Source organism: Ovis aries, chromosome 6 (assembly GCF_016772045.2).
Source record: "Ovis aries strain OAR_USU_Benz2616 breed Rambouillet chromosome 6, ARS-UI_Ramb_v3.0, whole genome shotgun sequence".
Taxonomy (NCBI): domain Eukaryota; kingdom Metazoa; phylum Chordata; class Mammalia; order Artiodactyla; family Bovidae; genus Ovis; species Ovis aries.
Window position 1 is genome coordinate 66,999,091 of NC_056059.1, and position 16,062 is coordinate 67,015,152.

Consider the following 16,062-nt stretch of genomic DNA (forward strand, 5'->3'; position numbering starts at 1 on the left):
GAGTTTTACTGTGAATAATAGCTGAAATGTGGCAATAATTGAAGAGGGGATGCGAAGTCAAGAGAAAGAGGTTTAAGTTGGAACACTGAGACATGTTTACTGAAGCAAATGATCCAGCAAAAGGAAAGAAACAGATGAAAAACAGCAGTGATAATTTGAAAAACCGTCTTTGGAAAGATGAATGGGAATATGGTTATCTTTAAATAGAAGCAAGGACACATCCTCCATCATTACTCAAGACAAAGGCTGGAACATGGCCACTGGCATAGATACCTTGTTGGGATTAGGGGTGCAACAAGGCCAAAGATATAATGATGTTTGTTTTCTCATGAAGAATGAGATGAGACCAGTGGAGGGTGAAGGAAATTTGGGGAGAGAGGAGAAGATGTCAAATAATTGAGAATGGAAAAGTGGCTTTACTGTGAACATATATTGATGGGTACCACATTGTTAGATGCACATTTGAGATTCATGATCATACATTTGACACGAGCTTAGGTAGCATTCAGGTGTGTGATATTCTCCAGCAATGGCCAGCTGTTCGGCTACAGGTGCAGAGTATGTGAATAGGTAGCTGCAAGACTAGAAGAAACAATAACTACAAAGGTTGGAAGTGGGAGAACTCTTTAATGAGTTTCTGCAAGCCCCAGAAACTATAGGGATTGGCCCAAAGTTTAGGCCACCTGCTTGCCTAGATCCTAGACCCAGACATTTGCCACTGGAGTGGGTAGAATGCAGAGAATGCCTCTTTAGGGACAGAGAAGTTGGGAGCATGGAGTCAGGTCAGGGTCACCACAGTTGCTCACTCTCTGGTGATGCTGGAAAACGGCACCCCCAGGAGACATATGGATTCCAAATGGAGAATTCCTGTTTCAGTGGACATCAGTACTTGATGGGAATGGATCAAATCTCTCAAGGTGACAGAATGGAAAGAACAGACTGTAAATAACTGGCATCGTTTATAAGCACCTAGAAGATAAAGAAGTGACCATGAGGATACCACGTGGGCTCAGTAATAAAAAGTCAGACCCAGCCATCACTTCTTCTCCTGATTGTATTAAAACACTGTTAGATCAGGACAGTTGGGGGAGCACAAGGGTTTTGTTCTATGGGGAATGAGAAAGAGAGCTGTCCAGAGTATTATTAAGAGTCCAGTGGGTGCTGAAAGTCAGACATGACACTGAACTGCATGGTTGGGTAAATGTCTCAGTTCTAAAGAGCAGAAGATTGAACATGTGCTATTCACAGTGACTCTTAGTTAGAGGTCCACCTGGTGTGTATGGCAGAAAGATGTAGGGGTAAAGAAGTTGAAGGTCCTGATGGGAGAACTGAAGTAATGATCCCAGGGAACTAGGTTAGCTGGGGAAAGAAAAAGAGATGAGGAAGAGGCAGATGGACTGAGATAATAGGAGACATACAAATAAGCAAATGCAAGTCTTGGAGTAAAGAACTGGTGTGGTAGAAATCAAGATTTGGGTTACCTGGCAGGGTTAAGGGTTGTGATCATATAGTAAAAGGATACTTTTTCATGCAGGCTTCCTGGAAAGGAATCAGACACTTCTGAAAATTATGAGTTGTGTGCCAGCCTAGGAAGTTCATCCTTTAGTCTTTTGGAGATGGAATTAGGGAGGAAAATTGCTTGTTAAATTGCCCCTGAAACTCAATGTCTTTCTTTCTTAGAACTGTGGCAGTTTAATTTTTATTAGGGCATTTGTGACTTCATCTAATCCACTTAGTACCTCATGTTTTTAATTTTCCTTTGGGATTTTTAAATACTTCTCCATGGAAGAGCAAGACAACCTTGTCTCCCCGCCCCCCCCCCCACCCCAACCACCACCACCACCATGAATATAATTAAAAGAGACAGGCTTGCAAAGACCTACTGACAGGTCACACTGGGCCCTGCCAAAGTATGGGATCAGGATATGAAGCAAATCCCATTAATTATAACAATCAATGATTCCTCCAGAGAGTAAGGCTTACAATTAGAGGTTCTCAAAAACTTTTGAGGCCACTGGAGAGACTGTAAAATAGAATCAAAGACATAGCACCCATTCAAGCAAAGACTTGCTTGATATTGGGCAATTTCTAACTTTGTATGGATAGGCCAGGCCCCACTTGACATCTGTGAAATTCAGTTCCACAAAAGTTCATCAGGACTTTTGACAGAATATCCATGTTCTTAATTATAAACACATATTTCTTCTCTATTGCAAGGTTCCTCCTTCACTTCACAGATCTGTCAGTGGATCTGACAGAAAGAAGGAAATTGGATACCACATGTGGAAATGACAAAAGTGGCCCATGAACTGAATGAAATCACGTATAAAGGGTGTTGTTCCTTTAAAGAGCTGTTGGATTCATTTAGGTAATCATCTTTTGATGAAGGCACTTGCTAACACAATCTTCTGCTTATCAAGGAGTTATAAATCAGAACTGGAAAAGACATCTGGAAACATCTGGCCCCTTCCAAAGCAATAACATTCCAATGTATTTCCTGACATACTACACAGACTCTTCCTATCATTTGGTGTCACTCTTACACATTAAAAGTTCTCAAGAGGAGGTTCTGGTTTGACTTTTTACATTATATCTTCCCCAAAAGAGCAATCAAATAGCTAGACATACACATTTCCCTTTTATAATCAATTCTCATGTTATATTCTAATTATTTGTTCAGATGTCTGTCTCCTCACTGGGTTAGAATTTCAAGAAATTAAAGATGTATTCATTTCTTTAACCCCCGCATGAAGATGAATATATGTTCTGGGACTCTGTCCTGTAGAAACAAGCGTACTAATGGGTGAGTAGCTTTGTATAAGAAGATGCATTGCAGTGTTGTTAAAATGAGAGTAAACTGGGACTAAGGTGAATGTCCATCAACTCAGGAATAATATTAATAGAAAAAGTTATTTTGAGTCTCTGTGATGGAGTGTCATTTAGCCTTGAAGAAGAATGAGCTTGTGCTGCCTCCGTTGACTTGGAGGGGATGTCCATGATGTACTGCCACGTGAGAAAATCAACCGACAAACAAAAGTACAGAGTGCGATTTCAAATTGTAAAAATAAATGACACCCTGTGAAAAACAGGTGTTTATATCTGTGGAGAAACAATCGCTAGGGGTTACCTTGAGGATGATGAGAAAGTATAAGAGAAAGAGTGTGAAAGGAGATAAAAATAGCAAAATGCAAAAATACACCATAACACTAAGGGAAAAGTCAGAATGCATGTTTATAGTAATAATATATTAAAAATAAATATTTACCTTTATTGATGTCTTCATTGGTATCAGGCATAATTCTTAAGGCATTACAGAGACTATTTCAGTTGATGCCTCCACCAACACTGTGAGGTCGGGATTGTTATTTTCCTCATTTCACAGATGAGGAAACTGTAGCTCAGAAAAGTTTATAAATTGACCCATGGTCACACAGTAAATAGCAAAGCTGAGGAAATCCCCAGTGGCTCAGTGGTAAAGAACCTGCCTGCAATGCAGGAGACACAGGAGAAAAGGGTCCAGTCCCTGGGTCAGGAAGATCCCCTGGAGAAGGATACGGCAACCCACCCCAGTATTCTTGCCAGGAAAATCCTATGGACAGAGCAGCCTACTACAGTCCATCCATAGTGCCACAAAGAGTGGGGCACGACTGAGTGACTGAGCACAGCGGAAAAATAATAGTAGACTTCCTACAAATTAGTCTGGTTAAATGACAATAACCAATTTAATGAAGTGATAGAATTGTGAGTTTTTGTTTTAAATATTTGTTATTATTTATTATTGCCGTGCTGTGCTTAGTCACTCAGTGATGTCCGACTCTTTGCAACCTCATGGACTGCCAGGCTTCTCTGTTCATGGGGATTCTCCAGGCAAGAATACTTTTATATAAAGTAAAATTATTAAAAATAAAGGGAAGAAATGGGAAGGATAGTGGATTTTAAAACAAGTCCTCAAATACTTTGCCATTCCTCTCTGAGAGAAGAGCTCCATGTTTCCGCCCTTTGAATGTGAGCAGGGCTATGACAGCTCTCATCAACCCCATAGCAGAAGGGGGTTGTGCGTCTTTGGTGGCTGGATCAAAAAAGGTGACACAGCTTTCTCCTGACTTCCTGTTTTGGGACTCTTGCTCTGGGAATGCTAGCCACCAAGCTGTGAGTCCTGCTTGGCGAGAAACAGGCCCCTGCCAACAGGCACAATCTGCTGCCGGATTTCAGATGGTTCCAGCCTCAGAACCTTAGAACCTTCCAGCAGAGGCCCCTGACATTGCCAAGCAGAGACAAACCACAAGCTATGTCCTGTCTGGATGTCTAACTTCCAGAATCCTCCATGGGTATAAAAAATGGTTGGATTTCATTGTTACTACTGTTGTCATTGCTTGGTTAGGGTTTGGGGTTTTTTTTTCTTGCTCAAAAATTATATTATAACAATCTAAACCAACAAGGACCTTCTTCAGGGATGTTTGTCAATTTGACATAGGTTTCCCATTGATCTTATTTTTCTGCTCCTCTTAGGTATATTTTGATGATTAATTTTATGTGCCAACTGGCTGGACCATGGTGCCCCAACATTTGGCAGACCACCCTCCATAATGTGGGTGGGCCTTTCCAGATCAGTTGGAGACCTTCATAGAACAAAGACTGATTCCCTCCCAAAGCAAGACAGAGTTGCCAGCCAGCACACTGCCTTTGGACTTTTACTGCAGCTCTTACCTGAGCCTCCTGCATGTCTGCCATCCCTTCAGACTTTAGATTCACCAAACCTCCAGTAACGTTTGCCAATTCCCTGAAAACTCTCTCACTGGTCTGTTTCTCTGGGCAGCCCTAATACACATATTTTCTCTTTTACTCTGCTTCCCAAACTCCTCACCAATTCCTCTAGCCTCCTAATGTCACTATAGTATCCAAGCAAATCCCTGCTGTTTAACTTCATATGCATTTGATGTCTTTAAGAGGGCTAGAAAAGAGACTAATGCTGGCTGAAGAGTCAGTCTTCTTTACTTCCTCCTGCCCCTCCCTCTTCAGGACATAAATCATGATTAGTATACATCTATTGCCAATAAATGAGCATGATAACACCAAGGGCAGAAAAATCTAAGCAGATAAAGGCCTGGGAAGATCAACTGTGACTTCTGCATTGAATTACAGAATGACATATGCCTTTAAGAATGCCCAAATGACAAAAGATCAGATCCAGGCAGAGCAAAAGAAAAGGTGCAGCTTACCCCTCGAAGCAGTGGGCGACCGTCAGAACCCATTTCTTGGCAATGAGGACACAACCACAAATGTGCCCACTGGGTTCACTCTGCAGGGAACACTGCCAGGGCCACCTTCCTGGGCGACTTGTCCGGCCCCCTAGAATCCTCTTGTTCATCCGGGCAGCAGGGCGGCGCCCACAGTCTACCAAGGAGCAGGACAGAGGACAGACAGATGTGACTCACCGCCAAACCCAACTGGGTGCCTGCATCTTTGCTGTCATGTACACGAGATCATTTCTCCCCCTGAGCCAATCCAGTTAGGTTCAGATACCATTGTTATACCACGAATTCTCTCACCTTGTTTAGCACACAGAAGAGAAATCTTACTTCTGCTATAACAGGACTGCCTAGATTTGGAAACAAAAAAATGGCATAATATTAAGTTACGTATTTATTGTTTACTTCAAACACTTTACCAGTGGAAAGCAAGACGCAGGTTGTACTTAAGACAGGAACTCTCAAGTCAGGGCTGTGGTCAGCTATCACTTTGGGATGGAGGTATAGGAAGGATGTACTTTTTTCGTGTATTTAACATCATGGTAATACAGTTTCACATTTGTGGGAAGCGAAACTACAGTTAGCCAGGTTTCTCATATCACCTAAGCTGGTTGCACCACCCAGAATATAAACTCAATGATTTTCAAAGTAGGGAGAGGAAAAGGAAAGGAACTAGTCTGCTTCTCAGAACGTGTGGTGAGGAGGGAGCATGTCCAATCTTTATGCTTATAGAGAGGGCGTGTATGTCCAAAAGAAACTGAGAAATGGTTTGAGAGAAATAATGAATTACTTCAAAAAGTTAGAGAACAGACAAAGGAACTGAATATTTAGACTAGAAGAGAATCTTGTAGAGACTTGATTACCTTTTAAAAAACTGTAGTTGATTTACAATATTGTGTTAGTTTCAAGTATACAGCACTGTAATTCAGTTATTTTTTCTGATTCTATTCCATTATAGCTTATGATAAGATGTTGAATATAATCCCTCATGCTATACAGCAGATCTTTGTTGCTTATCTGTTTTATGTACAGTAGTTTGTACCTATCAATCCCATATTCCTAATTTGTCTCTCCCTGCTTCCCTTTCACCTTTAGTAGCCATACATTTGTTTTCTATGTTGCTGAGAACTTTCAGTGTTAAACTATGTATCTATGATTAGCTGACAGGAAGAAGGGGGATTAAATTCATGCCATGTTACTCTAGGTGGCAGGATCAGAATCAATAGGTGGAATTTATAGAAACAATGCATCCAGGAAAGCAAAGATTTTTAAAAATCAGAGTTAAGTTTTGAAGGAAAACACATGGCCATGTTTAAGCATCTATCAATGTGGCTGCACAAGAGAATTCAGTTCAGGGCGTGATAGTTTATATCACAAGGTTCTCTGCTAAGCATTTATTCTACAATGCAAACTTAAAGGAAAAAAAAACACTTTGAGACTAGATGTGCTTAGAATCCTTGATCTGTCAGAAAAAAAAAAAAAAACCCTAAGTATTAATTTCCACATTCCTTTTGGAAGACCTGCTATATTTTCTTTTGTTGCTAAATTTGCATGGGGATCTATGTATACAATAAATTATATAATACAGAAAAAGCACATACACGTTTTACCTTCCCATAACCTGAAGTCCTATCTCTTCCTCACTCTCGTCTCATTATCCTTAGTTTCTTTGTAGCATTTCCAAATATGTGAAATTCACTCTGTTTCTTATTGCTTATACTCTCTCTTTTCACCTCTAAAGTGTATGTTTCCTGAGACCAGGGTTCTTGTCCCCCTTATCACTTCTACATCCCCTCAGAGTTCAACAATAAACCTGGCATAGAAAAGATAGCAATAATTAGCTGTTATCTATTAGATCTTAAAATCATAGCTTTTAGGAATACAGAAAGATCAAAGACTATCTGTCTTAACTCTTTTATTTTAAAAGGAAATTGAGGTTGTGTGGGATCACACATCTAGGTAGTAAGGCAAGACTAAAATTAGATCCACTGACTTTCCATTTCAAGTCACTTTGTCCATCTATCCATCAATCTACCGACCTAGAAGGGCTTTCTTGGAAGTTCCAGTTTGGAAAAACAAGCCACTCTGTTGGAAGATTCAGGTCATTGTTTTGGAGAAAGTGCTTCAGTTGACAGCTTTTCAGAAATTTGGACACAGTTTTGTCTATAGGGAAAATGTCAAGACATCTAAAGAAAAATGACCCACCTTTTAATTTTCTTCTTTGAAATTCTTAAGAGGTGGTTTCTCTAGCACTAATTAAAAGCTTTGGAGTCATAAAAACTTGTTTTGAGTCCAGAGAATAGCACTTACCATTTGTGGGCTGTGAATCTGAGCAAGTTTTATGTAAATATTCTATAGCTATGTCCCTATAATGTCATAATCACCAAATGTGTTAATTCCCTCAATGTATCTTTCTCCTGCACCCCTGCCCATAGATGAGGGAGGCCACACTTAACATTCTACAACCTTTTTTAGGGGAAATTTTTCAGAAGTAAATTTTCGAGGTTACTTGATTACAATTTCTTTGTGTGTCTGTTTTTTTTTTTTTTCTCAGACTCTCTGAGTTTTATCAGCTGTCATGACTTCAATTTCCTCTGTTAACTAGTCCCATGTAGCATCTGTAGGAATTGTAGACATTAAGAATTTATTTCAAACAGGATGTGAAAAACACTCTAAGATTAGAACCCAAGTTCTGCATCCTACACTATGATAGTTTCTGTAATCATAATAAAAAAATGCAATTAGCCAAAAGAAAAAGATGTATGTCTGCAAAGAAGGAAAAAAGCCAAATGATGTTGAAATACAAATGTCCTTAGGTAGTCTATGCAAGTTCCTGTTTGATGTGATACATGTAGAATACCTTAGATCTGAAACAGAATCCGGGCCCTGATGATAGACCTTTGCTCCATAATCCACTCTACACAGCTCTAGTGATGGGTTGTCTTACCCTTTTACCAGTAGTTCATGCAAAGTTGTTGCATTAAGGCTCTCCCAGTTGGAGCGTAATGTAAGCCACTGTTGGTCTTGCTCCTGTTCCTCTATCAATTTGGTCACAGATGGTTCCCTAATAGAAAGACAAATACCAGATAAATATTCTAATACAATGATCTTTGACAAAGCAATATCATTACTGAGCACTTACTTTCAGTGGTAAAGAATCTGCCTGCCAATGCAGAAGATGCGGGCTCGATCTCTGGGTCAGGAAGATCCCCTGTAGAAGGAAATGGCAACCCACTCCAGTATTCTTGCCTGGAGAATTCCAGGGACAGAGGAGCCTGGGGGCTATGTCCATGAGGTCATTAAAGAGTCAGATAAGACTTAGTGACTAAACAACAGCAATAACAACTCTTACAAAAAAGCAGCGTTAAATTAATAGTCAATATTTCAAGAGGGGGATTAGTATTCAAAAAAGTTTGCTATGGAATGTGATCAGCAAGAGAAGTTACTGAAAGTATCCTGAAGCAATAAAGATCTACAATGTTACAGCTATTTCAATCACTCTCTGCTGTAATATATTTGTACATCTGAGGTGTTGGAATTCTAACATACGCCATGTAAAAGGCAATACCTGAAAAACAAGAGCAAGTTTAGGCAGGAATCAAAAAAAAGTAAATAAAATTTAATTGCCTGGAGTATTTTTTCATCTTCTTTTCTTATCTAGTATAATCTTTCAATAAAGCAATATCTTATAATAAGTAATAAGTAGAGAAAATCAATGGCTATTTAATGTTTGCTTAGACAGTATAAAATTGTAAGTGGAATTTTTTCAACATACTGCAAAATCTTTATGCACTAAAAATTAGGAAGGACTCTAAAAAGCAGAGATAGGGGTGAGCATCATTTTGTTGTCTACCTATATTCTCACTCAGCTTCCACCACTACTCTGCTTTGAATGCCTCATTCAGGTATCACATAAATACAGTTGCCCTGTAGCCAAGCTTTAAAATTTTATATTTCAAAAATGTCTGGGTTTTTATGTAAAATATCCGACATTTCAAGAAATAGTTGGTTCACTTAGGCAATCCATATTTGATGAAAATCTTTTGGATCTTTTTCACATGATGTTATCACGGCTCAATGAGGTGGTGGAATTCATTTTAGACAGGAGAAAGGGGGATTCCTTCTGAATCTGGAAGAAAGTAGGAGAGAAGGAAGTAGGTATTTGGATTTGGAGATGGGGAGAGAATTCAAGAGAATTCATGAGAGAATGCAAATCAGATAATCAGATTAGTTAAGTTCAGTTCAGTCCCCCAGTTGTATCCAACTCTTGTGACCCCATGGACTGCAGCATGCCAGGCTTCCCTGTCCATCACCAACTCCAGGAGTTTATTCAAACTCACGTCCATTGAGTCAGTGATGCCATCCAACCATCTTATCCCCTCTCATCTCCTTCTCCTCCCACCTTCAATCTTTCCCAGCATCAGGGTCTTTTCAAATGAGTCGGTTTTTCGCATCAGTTGGCCAGAGTATTGGAGTTGCAACTTCAGCATCAATCCTTCCTTTGGATCTCCTTGACGTCCAAGGGACCGTCAAGAGTCTTCTCCAACAACATAGTTCAAAAGCATCAATACTTCGGTGCTCAGCTTTCTTCATAGTCCAACTCTCACATCCATATATGACTACTGGGAAAACCATAGCTTTGACTAGATGGATCTTTGTTGACAAAGTAATGTCTCTGCTTTTTAATATGCTGTCTAGGTTGGTCATAACTTTTCTTCCAAGGAGAAAGTGTCTTTTAATTTCATGGCTGCAGTCACCATCTGCAGTGATTTTGGAGCCCAGAAAAATAAAGTCTGTCACTATTTCCACTATTTCCCCATCTATTTGCCATAAAGTGATAGGACCAGATGACACGATCGTTTTCTGAATGTTGAGTTTTAAGCCAACTTTTTCACTCTCCTCTTTCACTTTCATCAAGAGGCTTTTTAGTTCTTCTTCACTTTCTGCAATAAGGATGTTGAGATCTGCATATCTGAGGTTACTGATATTCCTCCCAGTAATCTTGATTCCAGCTTCTGCTTCCTCCAGCCCAGCATTTTGCATGATGTACTCTACATATAAGTTAAATAAGAATGATGATAATATACATCATTGATGTACTCCTTTCCCGATTTGGAACCAGTCTGTTGTTTCATGTCCAGTTCTAAATGTTGCTTCTTGACCTACAAACAGATTTCTCATAAGGCAGGTCAGGCAGTATGGTATTCCCATATCTAAGTATTTTCCACAGTGTATTGTGATCCACACAGTTAAATGCTTTGGCAGAGTCAATAAAGCAGAAGTAGATGTTTTTCTGGAACTCTCTTGCTTTTTCAATGACCCAATGGATGTTGGCAATTTGATCTCTGGTTCCTCTGCCTTTTCTAAAATCAGCTTGAACATCTGAAAGTTCACGTTTCATGTACTGTTGAAGCCTGACTTGAAGAACTTTGAGCATTACTTTACTAGTGTGTGAGATAAGTACAACTGCGTGGTAGTTTAAGCATTCTTTGGCATTGCCTTTCTTTGGGATTGGGATGAAAATTGACCTTTTGCAGTCCTGTGGCCACTGCTGAGTTTTCCAAATTTGCTGGCATATTGAGCTCAGCATTTTCACAGCATCATCTTTCAGGATTTGAAATAGCTCAACTGGAATCCCATCACCTCCATTAGCTTTGCTCATAGTGATGCTTCCTAAGGCCCATTTGACTTTCCATTCCAGGATGTCTGGCTCTAGGTAAGTGATCACACCATCGTGGTTATCTGGATCATGAAGATATTTTTTGCATAGTTCTTCAGGGTATTCTTGCCACCTCTTCTTAATATCTTCTGTTTCTGTTAGGTCCATACCATTTCTGTCCTTTATCAAGCCCATCTCTGCATGAAATGTTCCCTTGGTATCTCTAATTTTCTTGAAGAGATCTCTAGTCTTTCCCATTCTATTGTTTTCCTCTATTTCTTTGCACTGATCACTGAGGAAGGCTTTCTTATTTCTCCTTGCTATTCTTTGGAACTCTGCATTCAAACGGATATAGCTTTCTTTTCTTCTTTGCCTTTTGCTTATCTTTCTTTTCATAGCTCTTTGTAAGGCCTCCTCAGACAACCATTTTGCCTTTTGCATTTCTTTTTCTTGGGGATGGTTTTGATCACTGCTCCCAGTACAATGTCATGAACCTCCATCCATCATTCTTCAGGCACTCTGTCTATCAGATCTAATTCCTTGAATCTATTTGTCACTTCTACTGTATAATTGTAAAGAAATTTATTTAGGTTATACTTGAATGGTCTAGTGGTTTTCCCCACTTTCTTCAATTTAAGTCTGAATTTGACAATAAGGAGTTCATGATCTGAGCCACAGTCAGCTCCCAGTCTTATTTTTGCTGACTGTATAGAGCTTCTCCATCTTTGGCTGCAAAGAATATAATCAATCTGATTTCACTGTTGGCTGTCTGGTGATGTCCATGTGTAGAGTCTTCTCTTGTGGTGTTGGAAGAGGGTGTTTGCTATGACCGTGTGTTCTCTTGGCAAAACTCTATTAGCCTTTGCTCTTCTTCATTCTGTACTCCAAGGCCAAATTTGCCTGTTACTCCAGGTATTTCTTGACTTCCTACTTTTGCATTGTGGTCCCCTATAATGAAAAGGACATCTTTTGAGGGGGGTTAGTTCTAGAAGGTCTTGTATGTCTTCATCAGCTCAGTTCAGTTCAGTTGCTCAGTCGTGTCTGACTCTTTGCAACCCCATGAATCACTGCATGCCAGGCCTCCCTGTCCATCACCAACTCCCGGAGTTCACTCAAACTCATGTTCATCGAGTCAGTGATGCCATCCAGCTATCTCGTCCTCTGTCGTCCCCTTCTCCTCCTGCCCCCAATCCCTCTTAGCATCAGGGTCTTTTCCAATGAGTCAAGTCTTCGCATGAGGTGGCCAAAGTATTGGAGTTTCTGCTTGAGCAACAGTCCTTGAAATGAACACCCAGGACTGATCTCCTTTAGGATGGACTGGTTGGATCTCCTTGCAGTCCAAGGGACTCCCAAGAGTCTTCTCCAACAACACAGTTCAAAAGCATCAATTCTTCGGTGCTCAGCTTTCTTCACAGTCCAACTCTCACATCCATACATGACCACAGGAAAAATCATAGCCTTGACTAGATGGACCTTTGTTGGAAAAGTAATATCTCTGCTTTTCAATATGCTATCTAGGTTGGTCATAACTTTTCTTCCAAGGAGTAAGTGTCTTTTAATTTCATGGCTGCAATCACCATCTGCAGTGATTTTGGAGCCCCAAAAAGTAAAGTCTGACACTGTTTCCTGATCTATTTTCCATGAAGTGATGGGACCAGATGCCATGATCTTAGTTTTCTGAATGTTGAGCTTTAAGCCAACTTTTTCACTCTCCTCTTTCACTTTCATTAAGAGGCTCTTTAGTTCTTCTTCACTTTGTGCCATAAGGGTGGTGTCATCTGCATATCTGAGGTTATTGATATTTCTCCCGGCAATCTTGATTCCAGCTTGTGCTTCTTCCAGCCCAGCGTTTCTCATAATGTACTATGCATATAAGTTAAATAAGCAGTGTGACAATATACAGCCTTGATGTACTCCTTTTCCTATTTGGAGGCAGTCTGTTGTTCCATGTCCACTTCTAACTGTTGCTTCCTGAGCTGCATATAGGTTTCTCAAGAGGCAGGTCAGGTGGTCTGGTTTTCTCACCTCTTTCAGAATTTTCCACAGTTTAAGTTCAGTTGCTTCAGCATTACTTGTCGGGGCAGAGAGTTGGAATACAGTGATATTGAATGGTTTGCCTTGGAATCGAACAGAGATCATTCTGTCATTTTTGAGATTGCATCCAAGTACTGCATTTCAGACTTTTTTGTTGACTATTACAGCTACTCCATTTCTTCTATGGGATTCTTGCCTACAGTAGTAGATATGATGGTCATCTGAGTTAAATTCACCCATTCCAGTCCATTTTAGTTCGCTGATTCCTAAAATGTTGACGTTCATCTTGCCATCTCCTGTTTGACCACTTCTAATTTGCCTTGATTCATGGACCTAACGTTGGTTCCTATGCAATATTGCTCTTTACAGCATCAAACTTTACTTCCATCACCAGTCACATCCACAACTGGGTGTTGCTTTTTCTTTGGCTCTATCCCTTCATTCTTTCTGGAGTTATTTCTCCACTGATCTCCAGTAGCATACTGGGCACTTACCGACCTGAGGAGTTCATCTTTGAGTGTCCTATCTTTTTGCCCTTTCATACTGCTCATGTTTGGGTGTCTCCTGAGGAAGTACAGGTCAGCAGTGGACTGCTGCAGGGGCAGGGGCTCTGGGTGCAGTAGACACTGGCATAGCATAAGACCTCTTGGAGGAGGTCTCCATTAACCCCAGCAAAGCCACCAGAACTTACACTGGACTGTGGAAACAGACTCTTGGAGGGCACAAACAGAATCTTGTGTGCACCAAGAGCCAGGAGAAAGAAGCAGTGATCCCACACGAGGCTGACCCAGAATTGCCCATACGTGTCCAAGAGTCTCTCACGGAGGTGTGGGTTGAGGGCATTGAGTGCAGCAGTGCCTGCATGGGACCTTTTGAAGGAGGTCGCCATTATCTTCATTACCTCTACCACAGTTTGGCCTCAGATTAAATAACAGGGAGGGAACACAGCCCCACCCTTCAACAGAAAATTGGATTAAATATTTGCTGAGCCCATCAGAACAAGACCCAGTTTCCCCCTCAGTCAGTCTCTCCCATCAGGAAGCTTCCATAAACCTCTTATCCTTCTCCATCAGAGGACAGACAGACTGAAAACACACAATCACAGAAAACTAACCATTCTGATCACACGGACCACAGTCTTGTCCAACTCAATGAAACTATGAGCCATGCCACATAGGGCCACCCAAGTCAGACAGGTCATGGTGGAGAGTTCTGACAAAACGTGGTCCACTGGAAAATGGAATGGCAAACCACTTCAATATTCTTGCCTTGAGAACCCCATGAACAGTATGATAATCAGATAGTCTCTACTTTTCATTTCAAGAAGGAGGGGAGAGCCTCAGATGAAAGGTGTGGGGGAGGGGCAGTGGCAGGGGTGCTCAATGGTGAGGAAAGTGACGTGTATATGAAGTTGCTCCCTGGTGGAGGTATTTAGAAAAACATATCAAAGATAAAAGTATGGTGAGCAGCAGTGAGGATTCAAATGAACCTGGAAACCTTGAAGTGGTAGTAGCACTAAGTCTGAGCTTAGCGACTTGCTCTTTTGATAATGGAATGTCTTTATTTTTATTTTTATTTTTGCAAAAACAGAGAGAGAGAGAGCACAGAAAGGGAAGGAAAGTTAGAGTGGCATTGAAAGAAAAGTTACCATTTCACCTAGTTACCATTATTTAAAAACAACTGTAATCACAAAATAGAAAAAAAAAATTTTTTTAAACCTCACCAAATGCAGTTATTTTTAATAAAACCCTCTAACGACTTGAGGAAAGAATAAGAGCCAAAAAAATTAAAAACAAAACAGAGTTCTTCATAAAAGATGAACTCTAATCATTTGATTTTTTTTTTAATGGCATAATCCCTCCCATACTTTAAGAAGCATTGCACAAGCTTTAATTGATTTAGGATCTTGAATGAACTGTTATATAATCTAATATGCCACAAAACTGACTGGAAAATGGGAAATTTCTTCCTTCATCAAAATAAGGCTGTGGCTTTCCAGTAATCCCAAAAGTACTGTATGTGGAGGCACAGTGGGATGGGAAGCAGAGAAATCAGAGGTCATGCTTACCACTCAAGGTTTCAAGGTTTCTGTTAACACCTGCATCCTGAGAATTTCTGTCTGCAATAGAACAATCCGTGGCCTCCTAAATTCATGCAATTTATTGGCAAAAAGCCAAAGGAATATCACCTTCAGATACGTTATTTAATGAAAACAGTCCTTAGGCAGATTCAGAGGGCAACAGGGACTCACATGAGGATGGTTCGGCATAAGCATAGGATTCACACTGAGGCTGGTTGGGAAAATCACTGCAAAGGAACCAGGTCCCTTCAATCACCTTGAGGGATGTTTTTGCATTTTATTCAATTAGCTTCCAAGAAAGGCAATTTAGCCTGAACCTCTCAGTTACGTCAAATGGAAAACCTAAGAAATTCATCAAGAAGAAAGGAGTATCATTATGAAAATTAGTTTTCCATGAAACTCTTTAACACTAGCACGCTTCATAGAAATGTCATCTTATCACCCATTTAAAAAAATCGGTGAATCCATATGGCTCAACTTCTGCCATCATACAGAATCTGAGCATCTGTGTGGTTTCAACATTTCTTTAAATAATTTTAAAAATCATAAAAGTAACACTTATACATGGAAAAAAATCCAAACATTATACAATGAAAAAATATTCTTCCCATCCAAGATGTATAAAATCACCACTGTAAATAGCATTTGAGTATCCTTGCCAAGCACTGTCTATAATGCTTGTATCCCTCTGTTTTTAGTCTATATAATTTCTGGGAGATAGTGATAGACAGGAAAGCCTGGTGTGCTGCAGTTTATGGGGTCGCAAAGGGTCGGACATGACTCACTGACTGAACAACAGTATTGTTCTGTATGGTGTTGTTTTCATTTAAGGACCTATCTTGGAAGTCTTTGCATAGAAATAGCTAGATAATATTAGTAATGATTATATTAATAACTATTACTTCTTTTCTATAGGCAACACACGATAAGATTAACTTGTTTTATATTATTTAATCCTCTCAACTTTGTGACGTATGTATACGTACATGTGAAAGTCGCTCAGTAGTGTCTGACTCTTTGCAATCCCATGGACTGTAGCC

The 16,062-nt window shown here is 40.1% G+C and overlaps 1 protein-coding gene across 7 annotated transcripts in view; it reads right to left on the reverse strand.

The window, feature by feature from the left end:
- CORIN (corin, serine peptidase) overlaps positions 1 to 16,062 on the reverse strand; it is a 297,895-nt gene that overhangs the window by 23,757 nt on the left and 258,076 nt on the right. For all 7 annotated transcript variants that reach the window (XM_060417076.1, XM_060417075.1, XM_060417074.1 and 4 more), the window contains 3 exons: positions 8,197 to 8,313; positions 5,550 to 5,599; positions 5,220 to 5,394 (listed from right to left, as the gene is read on the reverse strand). In XM_060417076.1, the coding sequence (XP_060273059.1) occupies positions 5,220 to 5,394; positions 5,550 to 5,599; positions 8,197 to 8,313 (342 nt within the window). The remainder of the gene's footprint in view (positions 1 to 5,219; positions 5,395 to 5,549; positions 5,600 to 8,196; positions 8,314 to 16,062) is intronic.